Source organism: Echinops telfairi, unplaced genomic scaffold (assembly GCF_000313985.2).
Source record: "Echinops telfairi isolate 266 unplaced genomic scaffold, ASM31398v2 ScPeMD7_7461;HRSCAF=8499, whole genome shotgun sequence".
Lineage (NCBI taxonomy): Eukaryota > Metazoa > Chordata > Mammalia > Afrosoricida > Tenrecidae > Echinops > Echinops telfairi.
The window spans coordinates 5,155,705-5,182,667 of record NW_022111361.1 but is presented as its reverse complement, the minus strand read 5'-3'; the positions used below and the strand labels follow the sequence as shown (position 1 = coordinate 5,182,667).

The 26,963-nt window shown below is 47.7% G+C and overlaps 1 protein-coding gene across 2 annotated transcripts in view; it reads right to left on the bottom strand.

The window, feature by feature from the left end:
- PIP4K2A (phosphatidylinositol-5-phosphate 4-kinase type 2 alpha) overlaps positions 1-26,963 on the bottom strand; it is a 127,684-nt gene that overhangs the window by 93,124 nt on the left and 7,597 nt on the right. The window contains exons 1-4 of one of the 2 annotated variants that reach the window (XM_004710809.4): positions 24,940-24,991; positions 24,703-24,800; positions 22,614-22,710; positions 1,460-1,612 (exon numbers count right to left, since the gene is read on the bottom strand). In XM_004710809.4, the coding sequence (XP_004710866.1) occupies positions 1,460-1,612; positions 22,614-22,710; positions 24,703-24,767 (315 nt within the window). In that variant the 5' untranslated portion in view covers positions 24,768-24,800; positions 24,940-24,991. Of the gene's footprint in view, positions 1-1,459; positions 1,613-22,613; positions 22,711-24,702; positions 24,801-24,939; positions 24,992-26,963 lie in introns of those variants that run through there. The other variant, XM_045283520.1, reaches the window with a different exon arrangement.

Genomic DNA, 26,963 nt, shown 5'->3' with positions numbered 1-26,963 from the left:
GAGGGGCAGGGAAGGTAAAAACCAGAACAAAACAGTTTTAGGAGAAACAAAATATTTACGTTGGTTCTTGACCCTTCTTTTCCACTTTCAATGTTATTCTAACACCCGGTACCTCTTAGTTAATCCTCATCATTTCTAAGACCCAAGGGTATTCCAGACAAACCAAAGTGTGAAGAAAGGGGTATTTATACTCAAGCTGTAAAATGTTTTCCCAACCCTACGAGAAACAAAGTGGAACCACGCTGCAGGGATTTCTCGGCTGTGAGCGTTTATAGAAGCAGAGCCACCCACCTGGGTATTGGAAAAGGGCAGCGGCAGCAGGCACAAAAAGGGTCTAGTGGACAAGCATTTTGGCCAGGCCTTGGGACAGAAGGACAGGATGGTCTCATTCCAAAGCCCCGCTCAGACTGCCGATGAGGAGGCCCCAGTCTGGCCCCGTGGGGGATATGCCACACCAAGCTCACTGCTGGGCAATGCTCAGCAAACCACTTTGCCGATGCCTTGTTCAAACTGGTCTGAAGTGGTACACGAGAAGGGGGAACATCCTCCGTCCTGCCAGGATGCAGCCAGCGTGGACAGTGTGCAATCCATCCTCCCTGTGGACAACTGCCCAGGCACTTAAAGCCCACGTTGATGTGATTCCAGGAGCCTACCTTGACCCCTCTCCCTCCCTCTCTCTCAAAGCCTGTAGAGTTCTATGGAATTCTTGGGTTAATTTGTTAGGAAGACAGTGTATATGGATCTCCTCTGTGGGAAAGCTTTAAAGACAACCACGACTGATCTTGGCACCAAGAAAGGCGACAGTTCTCTTCAGCCAGGAATTCATGTTCACAGTCAGACACTTTAGCTGTAAGGCTGCCCTTTCCACCCTTGGCTGGCAGGCAGGAAGCTAGAGGCCAGTTGGTCACCCTGACAGCAAGCATGCTGGTTGCCATGATGTGAACTTGAGGCTCCTGCCTGGCTCCTGTTGTGGAACTCCCCCCACCCCTCCTCGCCATTTATTGTATCTTATATTTCAAGCTCCCTTGAAGGTCACCCTCAATCCTTTCTGGAATAAGGCTGGGAGAAAATGCAGGAGCACATAAAAGAAACGTGGATGGAAAAACTGAGGTTCAGTGATCAACCAAAGAACCAGCTGAAAACAAGCTAGGGTGCGGGTCTCCTGACTTTCACCCTGGCTTCCTTCAAATAAGTGCACCGAGCGAGAATGATGGCTCTTGATCGTGAAGACCCTTTCCGTGGTGTTTAAAATGCTCTAGGGAGGGGGAAATACAGATGGTGGCGGGTGGGGGTGGGGACTTTTCTGGATAAAAAACACAGCACGGAAATAATCCATCGGTAGTGATGTGTGGAGAAGAAATGAGCACTGAGGGGCAGAGAGCGTGTGTTTGATTCCCAAGGATCCTCAGTTGCGGATCCGATCCTTCTCAGAGTTTGAAACAGAAAGGAAAAGGATTACCTGGTGGTACTTCTTCAAGATGTTGTGCATTTCAGCCACATCCTCGCTGGTGATGATCTTGATGACGTATCGTTTGTCGTAGGACGTGTGGAACCGGGCCCCGCTTCGAGCCTGGGAGTCATTGGGCAGGGGCGCACTCCTGGTCAAGGAATTCTTCCCGGTTGGGGTAACAGGAGCAAGGGGGAGGGAAGAGAGCCAGTTAGACAGGGCTTCCTGATCCAGAATATTGTTGTCATCACAAGTTATCAAAAACATGTATGCCTGGAGGAAACGGATAAGCAGGGTGACCAACATTTTCATACTCAGACTCAAGTTGCAAGTCTTTCTCATGAAGGCACAACAGTTTGGGGGGATGTACTCCCGCAACTCTAATGCCTCTCCAATAGATGGTCCGGAATGATCATCAACAGGGATTCTGTTCACTGTACGTTTGAAGCTCAAACTTTCTTTGGAATCAAACTGCATTCCAGTCGAGAAAGAGAAATTTACATTTATTGAGTGCCCTCTTCAACGATTGGTACTGTACCAAGAATTTTGTATTTCCTTCAGTTCTCATAAGATCGCCCCGAGGGAGGAGCTATTAATGCAGTATCACTTCAGAGACAAAATGCGATAGGGGAGGAGTCTAGTTGGCGAGGGTCACACAGCGCCGGCAGAGCTGGAATTCTCTCTGGCGTGGCCTTCTCCAAACTCAACAATGAACGCGCTGGGTGGGATGTGGTATGGGATGCGGTATGTCCCGGGAGGAGGAGGCCCCCGAGGCAGGGAACTGGCAGATGTCTCTCTCACAAAGCTCTTCTGAGAATTCAGAGGCGGCCTACCTCCCCAACCTCTAATCTCTCTCCGGCCATTTTATGAGGCCTGGGTGGTAGGCAAGGAGGGACACTAAGCAGGGTTCTTTTAGCACCAGCTCGTTCCAGTATCTGGTCTAAGCTGTCAACACTCTTAGGTAATTCACCCTTCTTTTCTCTCACGGGACTCTACTGTCTGTCGCTCCTGTTTGTTTGATTGTTTTTTTAAGTGCCTGTAGGAAGCCCTTCCCCACCTTACAAAGCTCTCTCTCTCTTACACTGGTCATCCAACCTCGCACCCAAGAAAGTCTAGTCTTCATCCCAACTAAGCAGGGCTTCTACCTGGTTCTTCCTGGTTCAGTCATAGCCAGTGAAGCAGACCCACTGGGGCAGACCTCAATTTATAAAACACAAGTACGAGGGGTACCCCCAAAACTGGACAAAAGCTCCATGGGGCAGAGTTTTCAGAGTGTGCATTTTTCCCATCAGGCGAGCATCTTGTAATCTAAGCTCTGAGCTAGTGCACCCTGGGGCGTCACCTGGCACGGTTCTCCCTGGCCACGGTGAATTTTTCGCTCAGACCTTGTTTTTTTTGTGAAGGCTGGTTTAAGAAATGAGTGTGCGGCTGTGGAAATATTTCATCCTCGGGGAAAAATGCCGTAGACACTGTTGTGATGTTGAACACAGCTTACAAGGACAGCACTATGGGAAAAACAAGCGTACAAGGGGTTCTCTCATTTCAAAATAGGTGAAATGTCGATTGATGACAAACCTCGTTATGGATGTCTGCCAACTTCCTGAACAGACAAAAATGTCATCAAATTCATGCACGTGTGCTCGAAGACCAACGAGGAGCCATGGAAGACATGGGGAAGTGATCTGGACTATCCTGGGGCTCGGGGTTCAGGGAATCTTGACAAAGCATTTGAGGATGAGAAGGGTCGCTGAGAAGTTTGTGCCTCAGGGTTCTTCGGACCGACCAGCACAGACAGTGCTGATGGGAAATATACCGTGCTTCAGAACAGCTCTGAAGTGACCCAGATATTTTGTTCAGGGTCATTACTGATGACCAGACCTGGTGTTATTCTCACGACCCCGAAAACAAACATCAATCAAGCCAGTGGAAGGCGCCATCGTCACCTCGCCCCCCTGAAAGCTCATCAAGTAAAATCAAAGATCAAGACGACGCTCATTTGTTTCCTTGATGTGAGGGGGATAGTGCATTTGGAGTTCGTTCCACCAGATCAGACTCTTAATCAAGTTTTCTAGTTAGATTCTAAAAAGATTGCATAACAGCGTCTGACAAAAAAGGCCTGATATGTGGCAGAGGCAGGGACTGGTTTTGTCACCATGACATTGCACCTGCTCATGGAGCCATCTCAGTGCACCAGTTTTTGACAGAAAACGGCATGCCTCTCGTCCCACACATCTTACTCACCTGACCTCGCTCTATGTCACTTCTTTTTGTTTCCGAGAATGCAGAGGGACATGAAAGGACAGTGATTTGACAACGCAGAAGAGGTGAAGAAAAAAATGAGGGAGGTGCTGTCAGACATTCAAACAGATGAGTTTGAAAACTTTCCAAGTATGGAATCACAGATTAGACAAATGTGATAAGGTTGTTTTGCACACACAAAATAATTAAATATATATCCTTGGGGAAAAAATCCTTTTGGGGGTACCTCCTCGTATAGCAACATGGGAAAAATTATGTGATACCCTGTTAGAAACCCAATCCTCTTCTTAGAAAGCAAGGGAACAATGAGGATTATATACCAACCAACTCTTGACTGGCAGAGTTGGAAATAACAGTGTCTGGCTCAAAGGTGTTCGCTGACCACTGCTCTGGATGTGGGTCGTTTCCACAGTCCTGCCAACAACTGAGTCTCCCTCCCCCTTCGGACTCCTGAAAGAGCTCACTATGCCTCTTACAGATCTCTCTTTCTGGGGCCTTGACCTGCCACTGTCCCCATTCTGGTTCTACTCCAGAGTAACCAAACCTTACAAATGCAGGGCCTTCCCTGGTGCTCCTTCCTGAGCCATGACCTAACCTGTTTGAAGCCCTACAGCTGACTGCTGACCGTCATTCCTTGTCCAACTCTACTGGACAGGGGGTGAGTGGTCCAAAGGCAAAGAGACATGTTCCCTCTTCAACTTCTGCTTAAAGGTGGACACTCGAAAGTCCCAAGGAAGCGAACACTGTCCAGTTAAGGAAACAGATGCCTTTAGAAGCAGGTGCTATTTGCATGGATTTTCAGTAAGAGTTCCCCTTTCTGTCTGGTATGTCCAAGCTTCCTTACCCTCTCCTTCCTTCACTAGAGCCATGTATGGCAGAATGCATTTGTGGCGGTGCGGTCACTCCCAGAGGCTGCCCGTGGGTGCCTCTTGTCACAGCATTGCTGTTACTCGCTGAGATAGCACAACTTGGTCTCAGCGCAAATGGCAGACCTGGCATTCACAGAGACCTGCTACAGCTCCCCTCCCATCCCCCCGCCCCCCACCACTTAACAGAACGTTTGAGAAGGAAAAATAAAATCAGTGTAACTCCCAATGATCTTAAGTAGCAGAATATGGTAGTGTTAATGAATTCCTACTCACTCACTGCCACCGAGTTGGTGCTGACTCAGACTCTGTAGCACAGGGTAGAGTTGCCCCAGTGCCCCGGGATTATGACTGTGTTCGTCTGGGTACTTTAGAGGAACAAATCCACAGAAACTCATGTACAAGAGAGCGTTTTATATAAAGGGTAAGTGCACATCAAGAAAACATCCCAACCCAGTGTTGCCCAAGCCCACAAGTCTAACATTAACCCATATGTCCAACACCAATCCACAAAGTCCTCCTCCAGCTCACAAAACACACACTATGATGCCGACTGCAAGAAGAGAGCCGAATCAGTGAACATGTAAGCATCTCAGCGCTGGCAGGAGTCTCCACACAGCTGCTCCAGCACCCATGCTTGCATCGGGGCAGGTCCATGCAGCTTTTTCATGGGGATGTCTTGCAGGAAGTGAACCTTGCCAGCTGAAGCAGGGAACTGGCTAAGGCAACTGCACCCTGGTCCGACCATCAGAAAGCAAAAAACCCGAGAACCAGAAAGACGAGCCATTAATCTCTTTGCCCTTCAACTAACCTCACATGTGTTTATCGGCCAGGTTGGCACAATAAACTAACTACCTCAGTGACTCTTTATGGGGATGGAGAGCTCTGTCTGGTGACTCCTTCTTCAACCACTGCTGACCTTGCAGTTGGCAGCCCACTATACCATGAGAGCTCTTAAGACAACTGAAATCCACTACGTAGATTGAGAAGACTGTATGTTGCTGACTGGTCTCAGGTGAGCTGGCGTTTGCACTTTTATTAGTTGATGCGTTCCTTTGTGCATTACAGTCATATAGGTCCTTAGGGGAGCTCGCTAGATCATGTTTGTGTACAAGCAGATTCTGAGACGTGCACGTGTGTGAGGTGAGCCAGGGCACTCCAACACCCATCCACTATCTTGGTGTCCTGCTTTCCCTCTTCACTATGCGACTTTCCCCTGGACTCTTCAATCCCATCCCCAGGGACGGGGTGAACAGTACTTCTCACTTCTACCGCTATTTCCCTGCGGGCAAAGTTTCAAAGCCGAAACCTTACTGCGGTGCAGAAATGTTCAAATGCATCCTGTGCAGACCCTCCGATGGTTGAGTGACTTTGGAACACAGTTCTCAGCGGGGAGATGATGCTTTATCAGAAGGTGGTAAGTAGGCTGGCAGGAGAGCATGGTGAAGGCAAAAATAAAAAAAGGAAAGTGGTCATAACATCAGACGGTGACAGTGATTCTAAGAATGGGCAGAAAATGACATTTGACCAACCTGAGAGGATTATATCAATATTGGGGGTACAACTATTCAAAGTGCAGGAATGAATTTCATTTACGATAATGGTTTCATCTAATTCTCAAACCACCTGATACCATCAGCAAATGGGAAAATGTCACCAGACCTCTGCTGAAATGCCACCACGGGCAGAAGTGAGCAACAGGGATCTAAGGAAGTTTCTGGGTTGACGTACAGTGATGGGCACAGAGGAAAAGATGACCGGTGCAGTGATCCTTTGCCTGAAGCACGTTGTTTCCTGAACCAAGGAGCGGGGAAGTTCGAGCAAATCCTTACACGCTTTCATCTCAGCGAAAAGTCGCAAACTGCATCTATCAAAGATAGGTTTTACCAAGCCTTTTGGACCATTTCATTCCACAAATTCGCCTTGCTAGCATGGAGAGAATGTGCTTGCTTCAGAACGTATAACCCCCGCCCCCCCCCCAAATGAAATGTGGGATCTTAGGAAACTTTGTGGAAGTGAGACTGATGTATTGGCAACATCGAGCTGTATCTGGGTGAAGGCCAGTTCTTTCCTGGTTCTTGGCATCGTGCCCACCAAGGTAATTACTAAACAGTATCTACTGATCTGCTGAGGTATGACTGACAAACAAAACACCGGTCCGTGGTACCACAAGAGGAACCGGGCTTGCCAAAATTCAAGAAACAGAGCCTTCTCAAAAAGGAGGTATTTTTATTTTGCAGAGAGCACCCATTGTTCTTGTTGTAGGGAAAGACAAAAGGCCAGTGGAGATGATCTCAATTATTCATGCTGCCTCTGAAAACCATGCATAACATAACAAAATTTACATGCAGGATCTTATGTAAAAACCTAAAATGGTATAAAAGCAGCCCTTTTGTTCCATAGTGCCCGCTTCAATGTGTTTAAAATCTCCCGCAAGTCTAATGAACAACAAAAACCCAAACAAAAGCTATTTTCTAGTACAAATAGCAGCGAATGGGTAGCTAACAATTGAACGGAAGGCCGCACAGAACCTGGCAGTCCGGGCAGCATCTCTAGAAGAGCCCTGTAGAAAGGTTCACCTTTGAGGTGCCCAGGAAAATTCAAAGACCATATTTTAGAAAAAATAGTCATGGGGGCAGGGTGGATTGTGGAGGGCATGGGGAATCCCACTAGGGTATGTAGTGTAGGCTCTTCCAAAGTAAACTCATTGTTTGCAACACTTATGTACAATACATATAGGTAAATGCTACACCATCTTCCATACCCGGAAAAAAAAATCCGTTTCAACACATGTGTAAATCAATACTGGTGTGCTAGATGCTTTCATTTACCATGTATTCAATCACGGAAAAATAGCTGGCTGCACTGGAGAGTCCTGGCTGGAAAGAACCGATCAGCAAAATGTTAACATAGGTTTAGTCCTCAATTATACTGTTTTCTAAAAAAATCCGCTCACATTACTCCCTACTTAGAATAAAAAGAGAGAATAACCAAGTGAATAACCCCTTTCGGAGTTTTAAAAAACTATCCAATAGAAATAAAAAGGCAACTGCTCTCTAATCTTTTCTTCCCCAAAAAGAAATTTGCTAAAGCATAAACCGAATAAAAGAATTTTAGTACAGGCTATGCACTGCTTAAACACCCGCAATAATTCTGTGAAATAGGATGCTATTTGATTTAAACATTGTGTGAACAGTATTGTATACAGGCACTCCCATAAAACCCATAGTTAAATCCCTACAATTCCTATTAAAACCCTATGGAAGCTTCACAGACAAAACCTAAGAGTGGTGTCCCCTGGAGACAGCGGGCAGGCCTTGCTGGGTGTGTGGCTGGGCCCACCAGGGCTTATGCAACCCAGAGGCATGTAGGGTGGAGGCAGAGGCCAGACTAATACAGTGGGCCTGGGGCACTGCCCAAACAGATGCTATGCAGTGACTACCTCTGTCAGAATACACATGATTCTCAGGCATCAAATCAAAGCTGGAAGAATTGATTTTATGGAAGTCAGATGGAACAAATTGACAACATATGAAAAATAACTTTTGGGGGGTGGGCGTGGGGAGGGTAATAGTAAAGGTTAACTATATTCAGCCAAGGAGTAAATTACAGCAGCCTTGGCTTTCACGGATGGTCTTCTACACACTGGGTGAGAAAAGAGGGTTCACGTGGATCAGTCAGGGGGAGATGAAGGGAAACTGCTTCAGTGAGTGAGCTTTAAGCTCTAAAGAGCCACTGAACCTTGTGGTCAAACGTGGATTCTGTGGGTCTGCGGGGGGGCATTTAAAACATCAGATGATAATGATACTGCAGGTCTGCACTCTCCTGCGAGAATTGAGAGTCCACTGGCTGCTAAAGGCAAGGTCAGCAGTTTGAAACCACCAGCCGATCCGTGAAAGAACGATGAGGCTTTCTACTCCCATCCAGGGCTCATCTCAGAGACCCACAGGACAGTTCGACCCTTACCCAGAAGGTCACAACGAGTTGGTACTACCAATTGGCAGCAGTGAGTTTGGTTTCTGGTTGACGTAACGTCTAGTGCAGGGGTCCTCAAACTTTTTAAATGGGGCCAGTTCACTGTCCCTCAGACCCGTTGGAGGGCCGGACTATAGTTTAAAAAAAACGATGAACAAATTCCTATGCACGCTGCACATATCTTATTTTCAAGTAAAAAAACAAATGGGGCAAAAACCCCTGACAGGCCGGATACATGTCCTGGCGGGTCACACGTGCCTGCGGGCTGTAGTTTGAGGACGCCTGGTCCAGCGCTGTGTGGGTGGTAAAGTGATAACTACAGCTGTGCCTGTATCAGTCCTTCTCCCATCAGTCAACCCAACTCTGGCTTGTTAAAACGGGACACTCCAGCTAACAACAATTGATCTCCAACTCAGGTCTTTTGGAATTCTAAAAATGTATTTTCTCTTTCTTTTTAAAAAAAATCACTTTTATTGGGGGTTCATACAACTCTTATCACAATCCATCCATCCATCCATTGTGTCAAACACATTTGTACATTTGTTGCCATCCTCATTCTCAAAACATTTGCTTGAGCCCTTGGTATCAGCTCCTCATTTCCCCCCTTCCTCCCCGCTCCCCCCTCCCTAATGAACCCTTGATAATTTATAAATTATTATTATTTTGTCATATCTTACACTGTCCGATGTCTCTCTTCTCCCACTTTTCTGTTGTCCGTCCTCCAGGGAGGTTATGTGTAGATCCTTGTAATAGGTTGCCCCTTTCCAATCCACCCTCCCTCCACCCTCCTGGTCTTACCACTGGTCCTGAAGGGATCATCCATCCTGGATTCCCTGTGTTTCCAGTTCCTATCTGTACGAGTGTACATCCTCTGATCTAGCCGGATTTGTAAGGTAGAATTGGGCTCATAATAGTGGAGGGGGAGGAAGCATTTAGGAACTAGAGGAAAGTTGTTTCATCATTACTACCCTGCACCCTGACTGGCTCTTCAAGACATGGCGCATCGCTCCAAGAACTCTGGAGAAGTGATATCTGTTTCACAACAATAGTCTAGCCGGAAGGGTACTGCAGAAAATTCATGGAAAAGCTCCACGATCTGTTAATTCCACTTTCCCATGAACTTTGTGAAGCCGCTTTGTACGGCCATCATCTCAGCAAGGACAAACACATGTAGGACACCAGGGGAGAGGTTACAGAGAAGCCGACAAGTGTTCTTCCAGAGCATGGACCGAACACGTGCTGGGGTCCAGGTGTACTCTGAAGGCAGGAGGAGAGAACAGGCTGATGGGGTCATGACTAGAACGTAGTCATGGAGCTACCTGAAGATGAGGGAGATTTGTTGTTGTTTTTAAAGTTCATGGGAAAATTCCATTCTCTTTTAATTCGATTTTTCCTAAGAACTTTTCCAGGCTGCCCTTGTAGTCTGCACCCTGATGAAATAAATGGAACATGGAAAGGCTTAGGTGGGCTCCTTTTACCATAAAGGCAAAGACAAACACCACGGGATGTCTGGACAAAATGGGTGGGGAGGGCAGGGAAGAAGAGAGAGGCTCTGAGGGCAAGGCTTGGGAGTGAGCGCTACATGCCCCCCATGGGTCCCCGTCCATACGTACCTACATTCCAGCCTCTTCAAGCACACTAGCTTGGAAAGAACCTGGATTTTTTTCCCCGAGACCACTCAGTATACAGACTAGGGAGCAGGCTATAGGGACCGGCTAATCCCAGGTCTCTAATCTGTGAGTGGGCCAGAGGACTGACCTGCCTGCCGGGCCCACCCTGGGGTGGCCACCTCTCACCCACTCTCTTACCTTCTGACTGCATACTCAGACTAGAGCCTCGTGGGCACTGAGCTAGGACAGTTGATATAGATTCTCCCCGCTCTCGCACCCCCCCAGTGGCAGCAAACACCTTGTAATTAACAATTTGGAGCATGAGCCAGCTGGCACAAAACCAAGGCTTGTCTGTGTTTTCAGTGTTGCCAAGGGAAGTGTGTAGAAAACATCATCAATAATGGGGACAATGCTAATGCAATCTGCAGTCCTTTATTTACACTTTTATTAACACGTGTACAAATCTGTCTTGACTCATTCTGGGGCTATTCATTAGCAGGCATTAACTGAAGGGGGTAGGCACTACTTGCTCTTTCTCTCTCTCTTTGAGTGTCTCTCTCTGATGGCAAGAAGAGACAAATGGGCTTGTGGAGTGAGGCTTTACGCCCGGAAAACGCTGTGCTGCTGAGCCCTGGATATGGAGTCAGGCAAGCCCTGTAGCACAGACACAGGGTCGAAAGATGTCACCACTTTTATTTCCCAGCAGTCCTGCGGGCTGTGGGAGTTCTTCATGTTTCTGACCATGCAGCACACTGCCTTGTGTCCATTTTAATTAATTCACACATTCTGAGAATTGCAGGAAGGGGGGTTTCACCCTCCTTAGGTCACTGGCTTCTATCTTTGGAAGGCTGTCACATTCTTTCTCTGTCCCCGCTCAAACTCCCTGGATTTTCTTGGCAAAGGTTGCCAAGGCGGAGGGGTAATCGGCTCCACCAGACTTGGGCGGGGTGGGGGATAACATTCAGTGGACAGACCTGGAATTATGTATAGGGATTTTTTTCTTTGTTGGTTTCTTTCTGTTTGCTTTAACGTCATTATTTTTGTTTTGTCTATTGATATAAGATAAGCATGAGAAGCAAGCCTGAGGAGAAAGAAATGAGATGGATGGTCCTGGGGGGACTTGGGAGAGGAGGAAGTGAGTGATGAGCAAATAATGCCATGGGCAGGGGAACAACTAGGGATCTAAGATCAAGGGCAAGGGTGGGGTACAGAGTTCCTGGTGCTCAATCCTAATCTAGCAGAGAGAAATGACTGAGAAGTGAACAAGGGGTTAAGCATGGTGGTGGGGCAGCAGCAAAGTAAAAGGAAATAGTGGAAAGAACTAGGAAGCAAAACTATATAGGTATAAATGTGTACATATGTAAATATATTAATACGTAAAAAATAGGGGTGTTGGCTTATGCACATATATTTATATGGCCATACACTGATGTAGTAGACAGACTTTGGACAGACTTTGGGCCTCTACTTAAGTTTTCCCTCAACACAAACAAGCACACTGTTCTAATAACGTGACACTGGGCGATGCCCACTTTCCCGACACGATCACTGAAGACAAACTGGGTGCATAAGCAAAGGTGTGAAGAAACAGATGGTGCGCAGCTATTAAAAGGTATCACTTCTGGGGTCTTAAAAGCTTGAAGACAAACAAGTGGCCATTCAGCAGGGAATCAACAAAGCACACGTGGAAGGAGCACGCCAGACTGTGTGATCATGGGGTGTCAACAGGAACAGGTATCAGAAGTTCAAAAATAAACAACATCATCAAGGAAAAGGAGAAGCGTCAAAGTAGAGACCTAGAGCCCATCTGTGGATAACTGGATATTCCCGCACAGAGGGGCCACAAGGAAAAGAAGATACATCCAGGGGGCAGTTTAGTATTGAAGAAATACACAACACTCCTCTAGTTCTTTAATATTTTCCTCCCCAAAGTATTATGATCTCAGTCCTACCTCTCACAAATCCTTCTAGACCAGTGTGCAAACACTGGTACAGACGAGAGTTTTCAATATATGGAATTCAGGATAGACAAACCCATCAGAAATAGTAATGGGAGTAACGATTCCAGAAGGATAAGGGAAGGAAGTGTGTGTGTGGGGGGGCGGGGGGGATGGATAGCAATGGTCTCCTCGAGGAGGACCAATGCCAGCAGAATTGTAGGTGAAGGGATGGAATGGGCGGTGTAAGATATGTATAAATAATAACAATATACATTGTATTAAGAGTATGTGAGGGTGGCAGGATGGGGGAGGGAGGAATAAAGAGGAGCTGATATCAAAGGGCTCAAGAAGAAAGATAATGTTTTGCAATTGTTGATGGTAACATTTGTACACGTCCGCTTGATATAATGGATTGTTTTATGTAAGAGCCCCCAATAAAATGATTTATTAATTTAAAAAAATTAAGAGGGGTAATCTTTTGCTTTGGGAAGGCTAAACTCTGGCTTGCTCTACAATACTAAGCAGAACAAAACAGAAAAAGACGTTAAGGTAAGATTAAGGTAAAGACAAGATTTGATGCCCGGAAGAAAGAAGATCTAGCTGAAAGCTAGAAATTCTTTCTCACCTCAACCATCTAATACAAGGATAAAAGCTAAGTCTTTATCCGTAAGATCTTATACATCCTAAGGTTTGAAAAACCTCCTAAGTTTGGTTATCTTCAAGATAATTCCCACTTGCAAAGTAAAATATTCACTTCAGAAAACTGTCACCTTTCCCTACTGTGGTAGCTACCTAACTTCATGTCAACTTGAAGATTCATAAAAGTATAGATGTGGTATTCAATATGGTTACTCCTTGTAGGCGTGGCCTTCTCATAAGGAGGGCCCCGGGAACCTCCCCATTCCCTCTCTGTCTTCACCTTCCTGCTGGCTGACCCCAATCACCAGGACCACCAACATTGGATCCACAAGGCTTTCCATTGACCGGCTGCTGATCCTCCTGCATTCGGCATCATTGCATGTGGCTGCGTGGTTGGAAGAGAGACTTATGGACTAGTATCGGACTTATGGACTTGAGTTGGCTGGGCTGGGATGTTTTCCTGATATATAATGACTTCTTAATATACAGCTCTTTCTTACACATATATGAATGTCAGTGGATTTGTTTCTCTGGTCAACCCAGCCTAACATACCTATCTACCTACCTGTCTTGATAAGAAGAAGACACTAGGTAAAATTACCCAAGGAAATCTACCTATGATTCAGAGAAATCTACTCCCATTTGGACACAAACTCCTTTATATGGATAGAGCTTGGAGAGTGACAGGTTCGAAAATAAAGTTATAAAAATTCAAAAAGTCTGGAATCTGAACCAATCAATTCACAGGGGAAGTTTTACAAAACAAAGCGTTCGATGGATATTTGGGGTCTAAGTGGCAACGCAGGGTGAGAGCTTTGAGTGGCTTTTTGAAATATTTTCACTATCTTTCCCAAGTCTAGAACCCACCAGAAAACAACTCTCACAAATCCTGTAAACATACATCTCAGAAAATTCTCAATACGAAATCATGTCTGCCGGTTGAATTTCTAGATCCCTGGGTGGCGCATAGGGTTAAGCATTTGACCATTAACCAGAAGGCGGGCAGCATCCCCACCCAGAGGCACTGCAGACAGAGGTCAGTCATCCAGCGCCCACCTGGACAATCCTCTGGAGCCTGGAAAACCCCAGGGAGCAGTTCTAGTCTTACCAACAGGCCACACGAAGTCAGAATCAACTCAAAGGCAGCTAACCACAAACAACTGTCTAGTTTACGCATACTTTTGCTTATTTGTACTTTTCTCAAGTTCATGTTTCCATCACCAGAAGCTTGATGGCCTTTCAAGTTCTAAACGGTTACAAGGTGATGTAGAGGGGCATGTGACTTCTGGCACATGACTTCTTTTGTATCTCCATTTCCTTCTTTTTTTAAAAAAATACTTTTGTTGGGGGCTCTTACATCTCTTATCACAATCCATACATTCATGCAGTGTGTCAAGCACATGTGCACATATGCCGCCATCATCATTTTCAAAGCATTCTCTTCGCACTTGAGCCCCTGGTATCAGCTCCCCATTTCTTCCTCCCTCCCCCCTCACAAACTCTTGATAAGTTATAGATTATTTTTTCCATGTCTTATATCGCCCTCCATCACCCCTCACCCGCTTTTCCTTTATTTGTCCCCCTGGGAGGGGGTTCTAGATTGATCCTTGTGAGCAATTCCCCTTTTCTGCCCCCACCCTCCCCTAATCCTCCTGGTATCTCTACTCTCCTTGTTGGCCCCGTGTCTCTCCATTTCTAAGAACAGATTTGCTGAGCCACATAGTGAATGTGCAGGCTTCAGTGGCTTTTAGACACGCCCACAGTTCCGTGGTCATGACTGAAATAGACTTTAGAGCATTTCCATCACCCTCTAAAAAGAGATCTCCTGCACATTAGCAGTCCTTTCCACCTGGGCAACCACAGATCTACCTACTGGGGCCACAGATTTGCTCAATCTGGACATTTCAGATGAGTGTAAGCAGACAGCACGCAGGCTTTGGTGAATCGCCCAAGCCTCCTCCTCGCAAGTCCCCTGAGCACACCCTGACCCGTGGTGACCCAATGTGCCGGAGGACCCTGGGCCATCTCTGAGCAAATGGAGTGTAAGCAGAGGTACTCTCTAGTCAGTCTGATGTCTAGACATGACCGAGGGGGTCAAGGTACAACCAGTGAGCACCACTTCTCAGGAAGACCCTAGGCTTTGGGGGAGCTTTGCTGGAAAGTTGGTTGGGGGTGGTGATGGTGGGAAATGGATTACCTCTTAAAAATTCAAGTTCTAGGGATGGTAAGAATATGTCAGTTTCCCTTGTTTTTTGTTTGTTTTTTGCCTGACTGCTGCAGCATGGTGAGAAAACTTATTTTTCCGCCCCTTCCACTTCCCAGAGCCTCGGAGCTGACAGACCTGATGATACCCAGTCTCAACCTCACCGGCTGGGTTTGCAGCCCTGGTGCCCAGACAGCCCACAAGGGGAACAAAGGAAGACAGGGAGGGATGGACTCACTGCCCATGGTCTTCTTACATTTGTCATTGGAAATTTATCATCCTTTTCCCTGAATATAAGGATTAAGGCATCCCCCACCCTCCGCAAGACCTTATAGAAGATGTCTATTCCCTCAGTGGGAGGGCCAGGCTTCACGGAGCCTTCGGGAGCGTGGTGGGGATGTAAAGGTCAAGGTCATTAGCTCATTCTTGCCGCCTTGCTCTTTATACCTCTCATAAACTGTCGCTCTATAGTACCCATTCCTTTTCCCTACACATTAAAAAATAATAATAACATAGCATTTCTAGAGGTTCATTCTCTCGAATGACTTATGCAGCCCTGGGTCCACTCTGTCTTTTAGACTTTGATAAGGCTTTGCATCACCTGTTAAAAAAACAAATCATGGTTGGGAAGTTTTTGTGTGTCGGAGACTGAAAGGCCACTTGGGATCTGTTCTGTCACGCTCAGACGGGTAGACGCCACGTCAGCTTACAAGGGAACACACCGATACTCTGTATGAGGATTTAAAGCACAGCCATGTACTCCAGATGACTTAAAGATTTCAGGTAGTTTACAGCTGGGAGGGCATCAGAGTTCACTGTGCCCTTCACCTTCATGTGACAGGCGAGGACACTGAGAACTACTTGGGTAAGGGACTGACTGGCTGAAGATCACAGCATTAGCCCACCAAAGATCCAAGCCACCGATTTCCAGAAAAATGTCTTTGATTTTTCATTCGACTGACCCACTGGGCTACCTTACTTGAGAGCTGGAAGGCAACCACTGCCCTGCTGACCAGCGCGGATGGTGTCTACATGCCTCGAGTCACAGCCCAGGAGACAGGTGGGGGTGGGGGTGGGGGCGGCTGCCCAGAGAAGGGTGAGTGAGCACAGATGGTCCCCATCTGACCCCATTGGTGAGTTAAAGACCCACACACTGCCATTCGCATCATCATCAAGGATTTATTAAATGCCCACTGCGTTCAAAGCCCTGCGCTCAGTTCTTGGGGGGAGGATTTCAAAGAATAATCTGGTTTGTGAGCCAGAGCGCAGAATGACTTTCATTGCATTTAACACTTATCAATAATGAAAGAACCTCTGGGCGGGGAAGAGCACCAGGAAGAACTGGGCCGGGATGCTTTCTTAACCTCCCAGTTGTTCCTGTATATAAAGTTCTTTCTTACACACACACACACACACACACACACACACACAATTCTCCCTGGAGTTGTTTCTACAGTCTACCCAGACTAACACAAGATCACTCCCTTACGCAATACCTGCACAAACTCGTAGGTCGCCACCATGGTCTTCATGCTCCCCATCTGTCTTATCCCATGGTTCCCTAGGTAGCACTCACCATCGCGCCATACTCCACAGAGGTCAATTTATAGCCCTTCCACAAATCCTCTTTCCCTCCCTGCTTTGGCCTCAGAGGTTCACTTCTCTTGGTATGCCTCCCTCAATGCCCTGCTCTCCTTCCTACAAACACACCCATTAGGTGTCTGCTATTAGGTGTGTCAGCAGTGGTTCTAAATACTGGTCTACAGAAGAGTCCACTAGACACAGTTCCTCCCCCTCAATGTGTACACTCCATGAGAGGGCGTCAACAAGACCCTGGTGTGTGAGTCCAGGTTGACCAGAGAAACACACTCAAAGACACTCATATGTGTCTAAGAAAGAGCTGTACATACAAGAGTAATTGTATATTAAGGAAACATCCCAGCCCAGTCCAGATCAAGTCCGTAAGTCCGATATTAGCCCATATGTCCGATACCAAGCTATAAGTTCCTCTACAGACACACGAAACACATGCAAGGACACCAAATGCAGGGAGATCACAGGTCAGTGGGTGGAAAGGCATGCGGATACAGTGGCGGTAGAAGCATCTCAGCGCTGGGGTGGGTCTCCACGTGGCTCCCCCAGTTCCAGGGCTCTAGCGTAGCTCCATGTGTCTGGCCAACAGGAATACCAAGCAGAGAGTGTGTGTGTGTGTCCCACCTCCAGTGAGTTAGTTATCTCCTTAGCGCCTCCAAATGAGGTCATAAAGCTGTGACCTGATTGACAGGCTAAACTCCACCCCTTCATTCAAAATAATCTCAAGTTGGCACCAGATTATGGAACTACCACACCTGGGAAAATGAAATACAAAGCGCCTGAAAAATGGTTCCTCAGCTTTCTGAAGTCCCCTCCTATTTTTGAAACCACCATCTGAAAACCCTGACACGCTTTAAATTATTCTAGGACCACTGGCCAATCTGCCCTCACCCAAAGCTGCGTATACGCTGAAGGTCTAGCTGCATCTTATTGATAAACCTGAAAGAAAGCGGAAGAGCAAAAGTCCACAGCGTTAGCTTTTCAAATCAATTCTTTTAAAATCAGAAGTCTTGGTTCAGAAGACAACGAAGGAGATGCAGCTAATGTGAATAGTGAGGGGTTCTAATTCAGGAGCCACAGTGGGGAAGCCAAACCTGACGTTATCCTTGACAAGGAACGGGAGGGCTCAGTGTCAAGGATCTGCTGCCCTCAGGTCATTCACGTTCATCTCCACCCTGCACTGCTGCTCAGCTCCTGGTGCGCAGCCCTGTGGGGGGCCTCAGGAACCTTCACTGACCTTCTATCAGACTGCCCAGGGCTCGGATAGTGGCCCAGAAGTCCAGGGAAACTGGGAGGAGGGCTGGAGATGTACTTTTTTGCATCTTAAAAATCAGTATGTCTGTGTAACTCTCATTCACCTCTAACTCAGAATATGGCAGCAATAGATTTTTTTTAAAGTAAATTCCTCCCTCCTTCCTCTTTCTTCTTTTAAAAATGTTTTATTGAGTCTTTGGTTCAAGTTTACATAGCGTGGTAGTTACATAATCTGTCAACCTGAGTGAAGGGGTGGAGTCTAGCCTGTCCATCAGGCCATAGCCAATGAGGCCTCTGCGTGGGCATAGCCTTCTCCTGAGGATTCTGGGAAATCCTAGAGGTGGGACACACTCCCTAGAGGTGGGACACACTCTCTCTGAGCCCTGGAGCTGGAGGAGCCACGTGGAGACCTGCACCAGGGCTGAGGTGCCTCCACCGCCACTGGATCCATAATGGGCCTGTGATCTTCCTAATTCAGCATCATTGCATGGGCTGTGTTGAGTCTGAAGAGGAATTTATGGACTAGTATCAGTCATATGGGTTAATGTCAGACTTAGGGACTAGGTCTGGACTGGAACGGGATATTATGGCAATACACAATTGCTCTTTGATATAAAGCTCTCTCTTCCACACACGAGTGTCTCTGGATTTGTTTGTCTAGCCAACCCGGTCTAACACACATAACATATGAGGTTTCCATTAAGCAAGTTCTACACACATTGCTTGGTGACATTGGCTGCATTTCCCAGTGTGTCAACATTCTGTGTAATTCCATTAATCCAGCTCTTCTGCTCCACCCTCTGAGCACCCCCACCCCCACCCCCACCCTTGCTTCATCCTGGATGTTCTCATCTGTGCATCAGGGTAAATATTGACCAATGGGGCACATATAGGTTCCCCCCATCCCACGCCCCTTTCCTTCTCTTCCACATTCCCTAAAATGTCCAGCACAGAGCCTGACACGCAGTGGTTATAAATACACACACGTTGAGTCAATAACCGGGCATGAACTTAGCAGTCAGCGCAGGTGCACAACTGTAGCAGTGACAGCAGCCAAGTGTCTGGTGTGGCACATGGGTGCTTCAAAGGGTGCTTGCATGGCAACATGTTGGCCCAACAGCGATCAGCAGAATGCAATGAAATTCTGAGGCTGTTGTAAACCAAAAAGGGGATTAAGAAGCACTAATGATTGCAGAAAGTGGATGGATGGATGAAGTGTGGCCTTGCTCATTAGAAACGTTGGGGTTCGGACGGCCAGCTGCTTCACAGGGGGAAGTCCAGGCTGCCTGCTTCTGTGAAGCTTTACAAGCTTGGAACCCCTATGGGTGGCCCATTCTGTTCCATGGGGTTGCTGTGAGTCAGGAATGGCTGGATGGCGGGGGCTGGAACAACTGGAGAAATTTCTGCCTTTGGAAGCACAAACATACAGGAGACATGTCTGCCTGTGGGGCATCAACACGTACGGAGGCTTGCAAGTACACGCAAGATGGTACTGTAATTAGTTACGGATACTCTAGCTCTGTTGCTTGGCATTTTCTTTAACAGCAAGGAAAGTAAATTCAAATTTCTATCAAAAAGATATTTAAGAAATCCAAAACCAATGCTGACTGGGCCAGCCGGAAAGGTTTTCCAGTTCTTTATCAGATGTTTGATTAAGTTCACTGATAAAGGTCAATTAGGCAGGCTAATTGCTATGGTCTACTTTAATCAGAGTGGTCTCCACTGATCAATCCTGTTGTTGTTGTTGTTTCAAGTACAGAGAAGAGCCATTCGCCCCAACAAGACAAGCTGAAACCATCGATCCATTCAGCTTAATGTAACGGTGTGAATAATGAATGAACCCGATGACGGAGCTCCCTGACACATTGATTGAAAGCCACTTGTTCAAAGTGCAATGACTTCAAAAATATACACTGAAGGATGCCCGGCAGAGGAAGCAACACCATCCCTGTGTCCCTCTGGCAATTCAGTGTCTCCAGGGAGGATGCTAAGGCTCTTAGTCATCTCTCCTGTTCTGCATATCAGAGAGGGGTCTCTTCTAAGCAGTTCCCAAGGGTGGGCTTGGGAGACGGTTCCTACACAAGGCTCTGCAGCAGGACCACAGAACCAGGGGAGGCGGGAGGGACCGCCGGTGGGTGCCCCACTGCTGTTAGGTGGCAACTCCGGATGGCCTCATGCTTCGAGAACACAGCACGGGCCTGGGCCATCTTCGCGATTGCTGGCCGTCTAAACCCATTGCTCTGGCCACTGGGCCCATCTGTTCCTGGTGGGCTCCCTCGGCTTTGCTGTGTCCAGCCATCTCTTCCACCGACTGCTCTTTCCTGAGGACGTGTCCGCACCAAGCCAGCGGAAATCTCTCCGGCCTCACTTCTAAGGCGGGGTCAGTGGACCCAGAGCTGGGCAGTAACTGCTGAGAGCCCCTACTCAGCGACTGCAGGGTTGGGGAGGGGAGATGAGAACGCTTTGGGTTCTACACACTGTAAGTCACAATCAACTCGCGAGCTTTTTGCTCTCGACTGACTGGTGTCTGTTATCTACACCAAACAGGTTGAACAAATCACTGGGCCAGTCACCTTGCTAAGCAGCAGAGATGATGGACAAACCCCACCCGCCCACCCCCACCCTTCCCATGTCCCCTGCAGAAGCGGGCACTTGGAGCCAGAGTGGTCACAACTGTGCACCTTTTGGCCAAGTCCAGTGCACGACCCGCTGGTTTGAGCCCAGGGTCCTGGCCTTGCTGAAATGTCTTTAAGGGCAGATACCAGAAAGGATGACAGGAAGGAAGAAAAGTCGGCTTCTGGTTTACCAAAGTTACTTTGAACAGCCACTTTGGATTCTCTTTCTCTCTCTTTTTTAATAGAAATATGCTTCCCAAAGAAAAAATAGCAATTAAAATGCCAAAGGTCCCAGGCAAAGCTGAGGAAAGAAGTATGTAATGTTCAAGTGCTGAGTTACACTCACACCGATCTCCTTCACACTGATCTCTCACAAGAAGCGTTTAACAGATATGCCCATTAGTTACTTATGAATCATCCTCTGCTTGCTTAATTCGCCTTCCAAGTCGGCACTCGGCGGTCTGCACTGACGGAAATACCAGCTCCTCTGGTTTAGCTTTGAGGTCGGGAAAAATGGAAGGAAAACTGGCTTCGGTCTTGTATTTCAACAACTGAATCGGTCATTTTAGGGAAATTAAAAGCAATATGTTCTATTTGCTGTGGTATAGGATAAAGGATTTAGTGGGCCAAGTTTCAATTTCATTTCATAGGACTGACTAAGGGAAGAAATAATAGAAGAATCTCGAAAGGGAGTGCAGCACGGACCCTCGAAAGTCAGTTTATGACAGGATAAACAGACAGACAAACACCCAATGTTTCTACAAATATACAAAACCCAAACTAAACTCCCTGCCATCGAGCCAGTGCAGACTCACAGTGACGCCTGCAGGTTTTCAAGGTTGTAACTGTTTAGGGGCGTTGAAAGCCCAGTCTTTCTCCACAGAGCTGCGGTGGTTTCCAACTGCACACCACATGGACCGCGGCCCACGACACTGCCCAGGGCTCCCTCGACAGATATCTCGACAGATGCAGGAGATTGAACTCAACACACTTTCATGTGCTGTTGACCCATCTGACGGCAGAAATAACAATGAGGTTCTCCTGGCAGGACAGACTGTGGTAGAACTGTCGCTCTTACAAGAAGATTGTGGTTGGTCCTCATGAGGGGTGAGGGCTATGTTCCACAGAATTCTTGGAGCCATGGACTCGGGGAATGCCAAGCCACGCCTTCAGGGGAAAAGATAAGGTTAGGCTCTTCGACGCCTCTGGTCACGGCATTTTTGTTAACCTTGCTTTAGGTGTTTCTGTTTAAAGATACATTAGATGATATTCAACTCACTGTCACCCGGCGGATTCTGACTAACAGTGAACTTGCAGGATTGAGAAGAACGGCCCCTGTGGGTTTCCCCGGCCGTCAATCTTTACAGGAGTAGACAGCCTCCTCTGGCTCCCGGGGAGTGGCTGGTGGTTTCGAATTATGGACCTTGAGGTTAGCAGCCCAATACGTAGCACACTGGGCCACTGGGGCTCCTACATGGCTTAATACATGTTGTTAACTCATTAACGTTAAACTCACGGTCACCCATATCCAAGTGGAGCGTACCTAACAGACATCACAATCTCCTCTCACGCGTGGGGCACACTCACTAGACAGCGCCCTGTAGTCCTATGCCTGGGACTTCTTTCCAATGTGAGAGAACACCCACAAATAGGGCCCCTCCCAATGCACGTACATACAGAGAATAAAATAAAATCCTGCACAAAGTAAACCACCTCCCTGAAGCGTGGCACCAAATGGACCAGGATACATGCTGGTTGATAGCAGGAGATGGCGAGAGCATTGAACTGTAAGAATGCAGGCGGTCACCCCTCTCAACCTCAGGCGGGGACATTCCCAGTGGGCAACTCAGCTCAGTCACCACCTCTCACAGGCCCACGGTCGCCGGAGAAAACAAGGTGAGTTCCGATCGCGGGGTTACCAAGACATTTCAGCCAGCAGGCCCATTCACAAATTCAGAATCCACAAGTGATGGGGATCAATAATTCCCCACCCCCCACCCCCCACCCTGCAATGTCTCCAAAGAGGTCATACTGTATAGATATATGTGACCGAGAGAATGCGTCGCTTCTAAAAGAACCCTGCTATTTTCATCATGTACAATGAAATCTAACGTAACCCACGACTCGCAAAGACGAAAATACCAATCTGATTGCATGGAGCAAAAGGCATTCTGAAACCCATTTGAAAGCAAATGCTATTAAAGCAACTCACCTGGAAATCTTGGTCATCGATTCCGAACCTCTCCCGCAGGTTCCGGAACACCATTGGGCAGTATTCCTTAAACTTGAAATGGCTCGGCATGTTCTCTCTGAAACAGTGATATCGTAGAATAATAAAACTCCGAGGTGAGGTGGGTAGCCGCCACAGCCCTTAACAGGCTGCCATCTAGTTCTAGAAGTCACTGCCCACAGGGTACCCCGATGTGTCCCCCAGAACCAAGCGTAACCCCCACAGTGAGATCCTGGGGGACGGATGGCAGACCACTGCCGTCTGCCGCCTTTCACCACCCAGGGACACCCAGACTTGCTGACCTGTGAGGTGCTGACCTCACGCTACCGCCCCTTCTCCGAGGAAGGAGAGGGAAGGAAGGGGCTATGTGGGGCAACAATAAGAGAGCCAGGGAACAGAGGTGGTGTTGGGGAGAGGCAAGTTGCTGTTTGTGGGACAAGACTCCTCCCTCACTCCTGGGAGAATGTATTTCATATTTGATACAAATGGCACATTCTCAATTCACATGGAAAACATTCGTTCAAAAGGTCAGTCTCTAAACAGCCCTCCGAGAAAAATGGACACATTTGCTGAACGGCTCCCCGAGGAAACTGTATAACTGATTCTAATGGGAGGGGGGTTTCTGGGGCAGCCTCTGGGACTCGCGCCCCCTCCCTACCCCCACCCGCCCTTCAGAATCGACTTCTTCCAGCTGTGTGTTACCGCGTGCGCACACACACACTTGTGGTATGTTACACTCTGAATCGCAGTGGTTTATATATGTGACAGTTTTCAATCAGCAGCTTAACTATGAGCTCCTTGTGGGCAGGGCCATGCCAGATATGCTGTTGTTTCTCCGGCTCCTAATGGACTGCCTGACACGTAGTAGGTGCTCCATCAAGAATTAAAAAAACAACCACCTCCAAGATAACAATTGTGGTAGTTACATATCTGTTGTTAAGTTGAATCTTAAGAGTGAAGGGGTGGGGTTTAGCCTGTCAATCAGGTCGCAGCTTGATCTCATTTGGAGGTGCTAAGGAGATAAATAGCTCACTGGAGGCGGGACACTCGCTCATTCCCTGCGAGACCTTCCTATTGAGAAGACACATGGGCCTATGCTAGAGCTCTGGAGCTGAAGGAGCCATGTGGAGACCCCTGTCAGATGCTTCTACCATCACTGGATCCATAAGACTTCAACCCACTGGCCTGTGATCTTCCTGCATTCAGCTTCATCGCATGTGTTTTGTGAGTTTGAACAGGACTTTATACTTTGGTATCGGACATATGGGCAAATATTGGACGTACGGACTTTATCTAGAATGGGCTGGGATATTTTCTCAATATTCAATTGCACTGGTCTATAAAGCTCTTTCTTAGATACATACAAGTGTCTGTGAATCTGCTTCTCCAGTCGACCCTAACACAACAATGAGAAAAAATGGTTGCAGTGGAGCCGGGTTGGAGGCATGGTCCCGGCCAGGGGTCGGAGCAGCACCTGGCGTGATGCTTTGGAAATCAATCACCAAGTCTTTCTCCCGAGGCACCTCGGGATGGAGCTGAGCAACCTGCTCTCTGGTGAGTAGCCCGCACCCAACCATTGGCAGCTCCGAGGGCCTCTGTGATGATGAGACCTCAAAAGGCATCCAGACAAAGGAGACATGCCCCTAATGCCCAGGATCATGTGAATTGCTTTATAAACATGCACCCCGATTCTTTCTTGTTCTAGGTTGCAGGCAGTTCTACAAAATCCTTTTTCAAGATTTCGCGTGAGAGGTCAAGAGGTTCTTACCTGTCAAAAATCCAAGAAAGTCACAGCTTCCAGAATTTAAACCGTCATGAGAAGATCACTTTTAACATATAAGATATTCATAGAGCACAATATGCCATATGGCAAAAGGATATTATTACCCACGAGGGCCTGCTGTTGCTTTTGAGAAAATGACAGATGGCGATGTTTCTCACAGGATTAACTCCACTAGTAAAACTTTACTCCCGTGCCCATTGAAAAATAACGTGACTGCAGAACCGCACCAAAGCCGCCCTCTTAGCAGACAGACACATCGGTCCCGTCCAAGGTCACACTTGTACTTACTTGTTAAAGAGGTGATTGTCCACCTTGATCTTTGAATAGGCTTTGAAGTCGTCTGGCATCAACATGACGGGGATTTGAACGTGGCTCAGTTCATTGATCTAGAACCAAGAAACCAGAGGCACAGGTTAGGACGACAGGCATCGCTCTGGCACACTGCAGGTTCCGTCCTAGATCACCATGATAAAGCGAGTCACAGGGATCCCCCGACTTCCCTGAACAAATAAAAGCTATGCTTACGCTATATTATAGTCTGTTAAGGTTAGGCATCGGATGGACCAAGCTGAAAACATAATTCAACAGGAGAAAGTTCAACTTTTCCACAGTTGTACGTCGAATTCTGACTCTGCTAGAATACAAATGAAACTTGGTGTCACCTCTTGTCCTCTATAACCTCGTATTTAGGTTTGGTTCTCTCCTGTGGGAACCCTGGTGGTGGCGGGGGTGAGGTGTTGGGTTGCTAACTGCAAGGTCAGCAGTTTGAAACCAGCAGCCACTCCGTGGGAGAATGCCGGGGCTTCCTACTCCTGGAAGAAGTTAGTCTCGGAAACCCACAGGGGCAGTTCTACCCAGTCCTGCAGGGCTGCTATGAATTGGCATCGGCTCAATAGCAGTTGAGTAAGTATCGTATATACTCGTGTATAAGCTCAGTCTTTCAGCACATCTTTAATGCAGTTCTTGTGGTACAATTAGGTGCCTTGGCTGATATTCGGGTCGGCTTATACTCGAGCATATATGGTAAGTAAAGATAAAAGGCTGTTTTCCAAGGCCTTTCCAACACAACTTATACTGCGTTCCTGTTGGGTGTCACGGAGCCGATTCCAAGTCACAGTGACCTTGTAGGCAGCGAGAGAGCAGAGCTGCCCCGGAGGGTTTCCAACGCTGTATGGACCTGATATTTTACTGGGGTAGAGAGATTTAAAGGAGGATTTCAGTTTTGAACTTGTCCCGTTTGCTGCGCCCCTCCCTGACGTGTCTGTGAGGTCACAGGAGAAAGCATGAAATGTCTCCGTGCATGTCATCGGCTGCTCTAGGGTGTGTGTGCATGTGCATGCGCAGCGGAGGGAGCCCGGGAGCCATTCTGAAGGATGTCAGCATCCAAGGGCCTAGGAGAGAAGGAATAAGTTTGCAGGGGAGATAGGAAAGAAGTGCTCGAGGGAAAGGAATGAGAAGCCCAGTGTCACCCTTCCTGGGCTCACCAGTGCTGCACTGCTGAGAAGTCAGGTAGCAGGCCCCCCGGAGCATGTCACAGCAGGCACCATTGTGGGGCCTCTGCAGGTATCAGCCTGAGGCTTCCAGGTGGAGTTTAAGTTTAGCAAGGGGAGCAAGGGAGGGTAAACTGAAGTGAGCATGTATCTGTGCGCACGCGCACCCACCCGTGGTAGTTACATAATCTGTTGTCAATTTGAGACTAGGAGTGAAGGGGTGGAGTTTAGCCTGTCAATCAGGTCGCAGTTTGCTGACCTCATTTGGAGGCACTAAGGAGAAAATAGCTTGCTGGAAGCGGGACACAAGCTCACTCCCTGAGAGGCTCTCCACTGACAAGCCACTTGGAGCTATGCGGATGGCAGCCAGAGCCCTGGAGTTGGAGGAGCCACGTGGAGACCCATGCCAGTGCTGAGATGCTTTAATTGCTCTTGTATATAAAGCTCTTTCTTATACACATGAGTGTCTATCAATTTCTCTAGTCTGTCCAGACTTACACAATGTGAAATGAGAAAATGTAGCCACTGAAGATGCCTAGAGTTTAGTCGGTATGGAAATGAAGGAGAGAGGTTGGTGAGGAGGAAGGACAGAGAGCAGCCTGAGAGAGTGAGACAGAGAGAAATTCCCCAGGGCTTCCTGAGATGGTGGGAGGGCAGGAAGGGGGATCTCAAGTCTTCAGAGAGGAAGTGGCTTTGGAGAGGCAATTAATCTCCTGGAGAAAGAGAAAGAATGGGGCAGCGAGTGCAGAAGGGGTTGGCCTCCAGGGAGTGAGGGGAGACAGGAGTTCTTGCCCATGGGCTCCCATTTTCTTTGGGGAGTGGGGATTCATGGCCATCTGTTGAGAGCATTTACACGGGGCACAGAGGGTTGAAAACTGGGCTGCAGAACACGCGAAAGCAAGCTTGAGAAGGGCAACGTGGCTGTGCTTTGGGGTATGAGTTAGTTAATTGTGCCAGCCTGGCCGATAATCACATGTGGGTCTGGTTGAAAGGCGGAGGGATAAATGGGTGGTGAAGCCTCGCCTTTCTAGTTCTCGGGTCTCTTGTTTTGTGATGGTT